The sequence below is a fragment of the Lottia gigantea genome, assembly GCF_000327385.1.
Source record: "Lottia gigantea unplaced genomic scaffold LOTGIsca_528, whole genome shotgun sequence".
NCBI classification, from domain to species: domain Eukaryota; kingdom Metazoa; phylum Mollusca; class Gastropoda; family Lottiidae; genus Lottia; species Lottia gigantea.
In genome coordinates, this window is record NW_008709809.1 from 35,177 (window position 1) to 44,277 (window position 9,101).

At 36.7% G+C, this 9,101-nt stretch overlaps 2 protein-coding genes across 2 annotated transcripts in view; both read right to left on the minus strand.

Annotated features, from left to right (window-relative positions):
• Positions 1-13: 13 nt before the first annotated feature.
• Positions 14-805, minus strand: LOTGIDRAFT_84516 (hypothetical protein; the record flags this gene model as incomplete). The annotated part of the gene is made up of 1 exon (XM_009062683.1): positions 14-805. A coding segment is annotated over one exon (792 nt), but the record flags the coding sequence as incomplete, so codon positions are not given.
• A 6,779-nt stretch (positions 806-7,584) lies between these two features.
• Positions 7,585-9,101, minus strand: part of LOTGIDRAFT_175888 (hypothetical protein) — a gene marked incomplete at both ends in the record, with an annotated part of 4,350 nt that continues 2,833 nt past the window's right edge. The window contains one exon of the mRNA XM_009062684.1: positions 7,585-7,946. Coding sequence (XP_009060932.1) covers positions 7,585-7,946 — 362 coding nt within the window. The remainder of the gene's footprint in view (positions 7,947-9,101) is intronic.

The window sequence follows — 9,101 nt, forward strand, 5'->3', positions numbered from 1 at the left end:
TATAGCACAACCTGGACACACTATTTACATCACTGCTGTTAGACTCAGTATGGTTAGTAATGTCATAGCACAACCTGGACACACTATTTACATCACTGCTGTTAGACTCAGTATGGTTAGTAATGTCATAGCACAACCTGGACACACTAGTTACATCACTACTGTTAGACTCAGTATGGTTAGTGATATCATAGCACAACCTGGGCACACTAGTAACATCACTCCTGTTAGACTCAGTATGGTTAGTGACGTCATAGCACAACCTGGACACACTAGTAACATCACTGCTGTTAGACTCGGTATGGTTAGTGATGTCATAGCAAAACCTAGACACACTAGTAACATCACTGCTGTTAGACTCGGTATGGTTAGTGATGTCATAGCAAAACCTAGACACACTAGTAACATCACTCCTGTTAAACTCAGTATGGTTAGTGATGTCATAGCAAAACCTAGACACACTAGTAACATCACTGCTGTTAGACTCAGTATGGTTAGTGATGTCATAGCACAACCTGGGCACACTAGTTACATCACTCCTGTTAGACTCAGTATGGTTAGTGATGTCATAGCACAACCTGGGCACACTAGTAACATCACTCCTGTTAGACTCAGTATGGTTAGTGATATCATAGCACAACCTGGGCACACTAGTAACATCACTCCTGTTAGACTCAGTATGGTTAGTGATGTCATAGCACAACTTGGACACACTAGTTACATCACCCCTGTTAGACACAGTATGTTTAGTGATGTCATAGCACAACTTGGACACACTTGTAACATCACTCCTGTTAGACTCAGTATGGTTAGTGATGTCATAGCACAACTTGGACACACTAGTTACATCACTCCTGTTAGACTCAGTATGGTTAGTGATGTCATAGCACAACCTGGGCACACTAGTTACATCACTGCTGTTAGACTCATTATGGTTAGTGATGTCATAGCACAACCTGGGCACACTAGTAACATCACTGCTGTTAGACTCAGTATGGTTACTGATATCATAGCACAACTTGGACACACTTGTAACATCACTCCTGTTAGACTCAGTATGGTTAGTGATGTCATAGCCCAACTTGGACACACTGTAACATCACTGTTGTTAGACTCAGTATGGTTAGTAATGTCATAGCACAACCTGGGCACACTAGTAACATCACTACTGTTAGACTCAGTATGGTTAGTGATGTCATAGCACAACCTGGACACACTAGTTACATCACTGCTGTTAGACTCAGTATGGTTAGTGATGTCATAGCACAACCTGGACACACTAGTAACATCACTCCTGTTAGACTCAGTATGGTTAGTGATGTCATAGCACAACCTGGGCACACTAGTAACATCACTCCTGTTAGACTCAGTATTGTTAGTAATGTCATAGCACAACCTGGACACACTAGTTACATCACTACTGTTAGACTCAGTATGGTCAGTGATATCATAGCACAACCTGGGCACACTAGTAACATCACTCCTGTTAAACTCAGTATTGTTAGTGATGTCATAGCACATCCACAGTAATAGTGGCCATTGACCCTACAAATGTCAAGGTCATCAAAGGTTAATGTCAAAAATTGAAAATATGGAAATTCTAAAACCCGTTCCTTTTTTTTAACTATAAAGCTGAAACAAGTGAGCTTTTAAAACAAACTGGCCAAAAGGATGAGGCAATTGTGTCCCTTTTTAACAAATGTAAACTATGCAAGATATGCCCCTGCTCCTAAATGTAAACAATTAGTAATTCAACCTGGATGTGCCACGCCCACATCAATTTATTTGGCTTAGGTAACGCCATATTCAAAATGTCTAGTTGTGTTCCAAATTTCAAGGTTCTAAATCAAATAGATCATAAGATATACATACACCAAACTCAAAGAGACAGAAATATTGTAAAAAACACGCAAATTTGAAACAAATCACGAAATTTTGCTTTTGAAAAACGATTGTTATATATCACTGGAAAGAGCATGAAAAGCACATTAAGATTCCGAAAAAAAAATAACCTTCTAGGTCATATAGCGGTATTCGGACATCGATAAAACCGGAAGTAGTTGTCAGAGATCAAATATGAAAGTATCAGCTGATAGCCAAGGTCAATGAACTTTCATCTAATAAAGGTCAAGGTCATCAATGGTCAAGGTCATGAGAAATTGGCCTTTAAACTTTTAAAAATTTCAACGGGAAATTGCAAAAAAGCAAAAGGGAAAATAAAAAATCGAGCTTCTTTGAGCTTATTTATTTTTTGTGTTCTTTCATTTGACACCAAAATCATCTAAATTTGATAAGCCGTCTTCTCGGAATAGATTTTGACGCATTTAAGGAAAATCAAAATCGCGGCCAAAGTATCAATTCCGGAATGGATTTTGTTTGCTAAAGATCAGCTAAATTTTGTTGACCTACATAAATTACACCGGAAGTTATTCAACCGGTAGTAGATTTGAAATTCAGTCGCTTTCCTGTTTAAAAGTGGAAATGTGAAGTACAAAATTGGACTGTACCATATCATGTACATCAGTGAAGTCTCTTTGCATTTAAAATTTCAGATCAATCGATGCAAAAACAAAAAAGTTGCAAAAAAATTGAAAAATTTTATCGAAAAAAGTGAGCTACGAGTTTTCGAATTTCGTAATTTTTCAAGTGCTATCAGGTCAGAAATTACAGATAGATTGTAAAAATGAAAACCCGAAGAAAATCGATGCAAAAATGCACCTTCTAGAGCCAATTTCGACTTTTTGCACATGTTGACTTGTGGCATTTCCGGTTTTGCAAAAATGATCCAATATATTTTTCAGGAACACGTTGCCACTACAGAAGGTCTAGAGAAGTTGAATGGTTGCTGCAACTACTGCAGTCTAAGCACAGGAAGGTGTGTAAATTTCGAAAAAAAGAGAATTGACAATACGTTAACAAACTAAAAAGAATTGACATTTCGATAACAAACGGGGAGTTTAGCAAAGTCTCACAATGAATTCTGGACTTATTAAGAACTGTCGGTTTCAATGCATTGAAGGCAAGGGATGTCTATTTCGTATTCAAACTAACTAAGAGACAGTCAATACAAAAACTTCTGTATATAATTTATACATTTATATATATATATATATAATCATATTTAATTTATATTCATTTTAATGAGAGTACAAAGTTGTTATCTATAATATGCATATATTTTTTGTGATGAAATGTTTATGCATCACTTTTACTAATGAACATTAATATATACAATTAGTAAACAAAATAAGTGAGAGTTATCAAAGCGTAAATCTACGACATGCATAAACATGTATATTGTAGTATATGTTTAAGTTTAGTGTTGTAGGTTACCAGATCCCTATATATTGTCTCCAATCTGTGGTCAAACAAATTTACTAATACCCAATTCCCCCCGCATCCTTTGTGTATAATTACCCCTCTTTCCAATTTTCACCCCAAGAATTTTAAATTCACCTCTGGGGTTCACTGCCACAGTATATCGCGAACAAAGTGTATAGTATAATCTCGAGAATACTGCGTACCATTGTATTGTACGCACCCGAGTACAATGCGCAGCACAGAGATTACACACCCATGTATTATGGGCATCTATATACAGTACACACGCCCAATATTATGGGCATCAGTATACAGTACACGCCTCAGTATTATGGGCATCAATATACAGAACACACGCCCAATATTATGGGCATCAGTATACAGTACACGCCCAATATTATGGGCATCAGTATACAGTACACGCCCCAGTATCATGGGCACCAGTATACAGTACACGCCCAATATTATGGGCATCAGTATACAGTACACGCCCCGGTATTATTGGCATCAGTATAAAGTACACGCCCCTAGTATCATGTGCATCAGTATACAGTACACGCCCCAGTATTATGTGCATCAGTATACAGTACACGCCCCGGTATCATTGGCATCAGTATAAAGTACACGCCCCTAGTATCATGTGCATCAGTATACAGTACACGCCCCTAGTATCATGTGCATCAGTATACAGTACACGCCCCAGTATTATTGGCATCAGTATAAAGTACACGCCCCTAGTATCATGTGCATCAGTATATAGTACACGCCCCGGTATTATGGGCATCAATATACAGAACACATGCCCAATATTATGGGCATCAGTACACAGTACACGCCCCAGTATTATGTGCATCAGTATATAGTACACGCCCCAGTATTATGTGCATCAGTATGTAGTACACGCCCCAGTATTATGTGCATCAGTATACAGTACACACCCCAGTATTATGGGCACCAGTATATAGTACACGCCCCAGTATTATGGGCATCAGTATACAGCATACGCCCCGGTATTATGGGCATCAGTATACAGTACACGCCCCAGTATTATGGGCACCAGTATATAGTACACGCCCCGGTATTATGGGCATCAGTATACAGTACACACCCCAGTATTATGTGCATCAGTATACAATACACACCCCAATATTATGGGCACCAGTATATAGTACACGCCCCGGTATTATGTGCATCAGTATATAGTACACGCCCCAGTATTATGGGCATCAGTATACAGTACATGTCCCAGTATCATGTGCATCAGTTTACAGTACTCGCCCCAATATTATGTGCATCGATATACAGTACACGCCCCAGTATTATGTGCATCGATATACAGTACACGCCCCGGCCTATAATTTTTCGATTTTCCGAAAGCAAGGGCGGAAGTTTGCCATCTTCCTTGGCCAATGATAAACTTTCTTCGATGAGATCCCGGAAGGAAACATACGACCCCGTAGGCCTGTAAAATGCACCAACCAAAAACCTTAATTTACAGTGAACAATTTCAGTCCATACAAAGCCAGGAACACACAGGTCAAAGCAAGGTTTACTTATAATATTATCTTTAACATAGATAGCAATCCCACCACCAAGGCTATCGCAGTTTAATACAATTAGTGGGTGATATGACTCGATTTTCAGTTTCTTGGAGGGAGTTGTGTCACCAAGCCACGTTTCAGAGAAGGTGAGAACGTCACAGTCAGGTAATTCAGCTTGTAAAGAAATGAGGTTGGTTGATATACCACGACTATTTAAATGGAGGGGACTGATGTCGTAATCATTTGGCTCAGGATTTGGGTGAATACCTCCACTGTTCTGCAACAATAGAGTAATATAGTACGAATATTTTATAACAAAATCGACCGAGCATAGGTTATGGCATATCACGCCGGAGATCAAGAATGACGGCAATCAAATCATGAGCAGAAAAAAGAAATTGTTGGGAGGTAGTGACAAAACTTTGAGATAAGAATGTAGAATTGTCAATTGAAAATTGAAATGGTGTAAATTGATGATATCAGTGTTCACGATATACATGAAAATTTTAGAAAACTTTCGTTTGTTTATTTTGAGGCAAAACCGTGAAAATGTCATATCTTTATATTTGTTGAAAATAGAGTGGGGATTAAAATTGAAGACACGAAAGAGATCATGGTAGTTTCCTTCCTTCATTTATAGAGGAAGGTGTCAAAAGTGGATTGTTGACACTATAGAGCCTTTTAAATTCCCAACCTTTAGACTCTAGATACCCTTGACCTCACCCGCTATAAAAAAAAAGTAAAGGGAGATAATACTTTATTTTGCAAATGAGGTAAATGGTTTATAGAATTGACAGAAATGTCGGAACCCACCACTAATATTAAACCTAACAATTTGAGTTACTTCCCTTTACTACTGTTATAAGATTGTCGAAGTAGAGTTGACCCACAGCCAGACCTGATTGTTCCAATGGACAAGTAATATTTCCGAGGGGGGGGGGGGGCAAGTAATATAGGGGCGAAGTTGTAAAGTGTATAGTTACAGTAATGAAATTGATCAGTTAAGTTACTTCCCTTTGCACTTATAGCTGCATATACTTAACGCTTGCTTCGATTGATTAATTCATCAAATCTAACCTAATCATCACTATGTTTTTTTCAGCGACAGACTGACAGTAAAGAATAATCAAATCAAATACGGTATTTTTCAAATCCCTCTAAACCGATGTATACAGTGTACACAGTTTTTTGTCCTGTGTATACATAGATAAAATGAAAAAAAGTTCAGGTCATTCCTTATAATTAAATCAACTCAAATACTTGTTTAAATATTTATTTAATATAACAACAACTTGAGGCACTAAATAGGCGTATAAATACATAAAATTTTAACATAACGCTAATGAACTGATACTAACAATAGAGGCGTCCTAGAGAACAGCCAATCAAAAATAAGTAAGTCATCCTATTTATAGTCTACTGTCTACTGCAGGGAAGTTGACGGAGCAGCCACGTATTTTTTTGTATTGTCAATGAGGGGCAGAATGGAAGACAGGCCTTTCAGTAGATATCTTGATGCTCATCGATATTGTATGTCTTAAAAATCTGCCTCTATTCCAGCCTCTGATGGATATTGGAACAGTTGTCAGCTGGAGTAGAGTCAGGAGAAAAAGAACCTATTAAATGGGGATTTTCCACACCTCCAACATAACAACTAACATAATATTGAATAACCTTTAAGATGATTGTTAATTAGTGCTGGGCATCACCATAACTTTCGTTTTGGTAGTATCACGTGACTCTGTTACCTTTGAACCTTTGGTTGCGCACGCAGTTTTAAATGGCCGATGCTAGATCAGTTTCGCCAAAATAAAATTTTGATGGAACCGGAGACATGACATAAATGGTATAGGGAGCAAATGATGGTATGACTGAATTACAAAAATATTAATCTTTCCATATATACCGGGGTTTTTCAGATCCGTATCAAAATAGGTTTAAAAATCCCGGAGATGCGGATTGTCCTCATTTAACAGGGCTTATGATTTCTGTCTCTACACCAGCTGTTTCGGTTTAGGGGGGGGGGGGGATATATTCGGAGGGCCAATGGTGAATATCCCCATAATATGTAGCTTTGAGACACGACGGAGAGAACAGTTTTAATCCGATCTTATGTGAAATCTAAAGATCTTTATCGGTAAGGGTTGTCTGAAATATTTTCGTTTGAAAATTCTGGGAAATGTTGGGAAATGCTTGCGACGTACCAAAACATGTACACACTGTCATGATCATTAATAAAACAGGGATCAATATTACATATCTGAGGATCGGCTTGGATCTACCATGCCGCACTGCCGACTTGAATTTTCTTATTACTTTCACCTAAACAATTCTAGATCAGAAAATTTTCCGAACAGAGCCCCCACCCCACTGTCCCCACATTACACTGTCCCACACCATACCCTGTGCCATCTTAATTCCACAAAGAACTGCTGGGGCGCTCAAATGTCAATTTCCCTCCCTCGTGAATACAATTCTTCTACGCCACTTCAATAAAAATGCCAATTTTATCATGCTTACAGTTTTAATAGAGTTAAATCATGATAAACATGTTATAATAGAGTTATACAATGATAAACATGTTATAATAGAGTTATATCATGATAAACATGTTATAATAGAGTTATATAATGATAAACATGTTATAATAGAGTTATATCATGATAAACATGTTACAATAGAGTTATATCATGATAAACATGTTATACCAGAGTTATATCAATTAATTACAGATTTTTTCCACTACAATAGCCCTAGGATGTTTCATAGTATCCCCATCAGATAGCTCGTCCAGAGTAATGCTATACAACACACAGGTCTCTCCTACATGACCTTTATAATAATTCAACATTAGACATTCATTCGTCTCGGAACAATTTGTAATACATTGGTTCAGATCTTTATTTAAAAACATCGCAATGAGTGGTGATGGATAAAAAATACATCTACCAAACAAAACTACAGAGGCGGAACATCGCGTATCTTTTTTACAGAATTCATTACATTCTGATTGTTTTGATTTTGGTCCTAAATAACCTCGAACATTATATACATATGTAGCATTTGTATACTTGTAATCACAATCTGAAATATAGATTAAGAAATACTTTCGAGATAGAGTCTATATAATTCTATGTATTTTACTCATGCTAACATTCTATTTTTAACATTCTATTATTATTGTTATATATTAAAAGTCATAATTGCTATTATGTTACGAAACGACCTAGGACAGAGTTCTTATTGTTCTGTACGAAACGTCCCATATGTACGAATAAGCAGGCCGTTATACCTCGCAGAATTACAGGTGGTTTATTTGGAGAAGATGATTTAAATTTGATATGTTAGCGTTTTATATAGATTATCGGATGTTATTATTAGAAGGCGATAACTGAATTCTACTGATGTGTTCGACATTAAACAATTCTCATATACAAGAAGAGATGCTGAGTGAAACAAACACAGTTCCCTTGTTTGTATCGAATATGAAGTAATACCTGAGAATATTTTATTAAACTCAAGATTGTCATTTTGAGATATATATTGTCAAAGATCGATATCGTGGGCTACGTGTGAAATATCACTATAAAACTGACGCTTAGTCCCTGTTGGTAAGTGTGGTATTAATTACCGGGGCTGCAGAACAACTATGGTCTCAAACAAACCAGAACGTCTTCTCAAATACAGTTAAAAGGCTGATTACGAAAAAGTTCTTATTCAAATCAGAAAACATCAAATAAATATATACCACCATAAAATAGAAAAGATCAATATTTACCGGCATCAATAAGAATCAGTGTTGTTACGGCTAATACCAATACGGAACATAATAGGTTATTCATAGCTATTAATAGTTGACTTGACAAGATTTGTGGAAACGTTTGGAAACACTGTTGAAAGTTAGATTTGATGCAGATATTTATACTAAATTCTAAACATATGTTTCTTTGAAAACTGCGAATCAATAAACCTGTCTGTTCGTCAATCTTTTCATCAACAAATTTCTAAAGCCTGGTCCATACGAGCTAGTTGTCTTTACATTTTGTTTGTGTGTGTACTTTTGTTATTATTTGAAAATTTGCTTCATTAAAAACGTATTATAAATTTGTATTCGCTAGAATCGATGTTTCATTACGTGGATATGCAGGATTATGATGTCACTCTATACATAGACATTTAAACAATACAATGTAGAATTACTGAATCGAGCCAAAAAATTATCAACCTTAATAACAGATA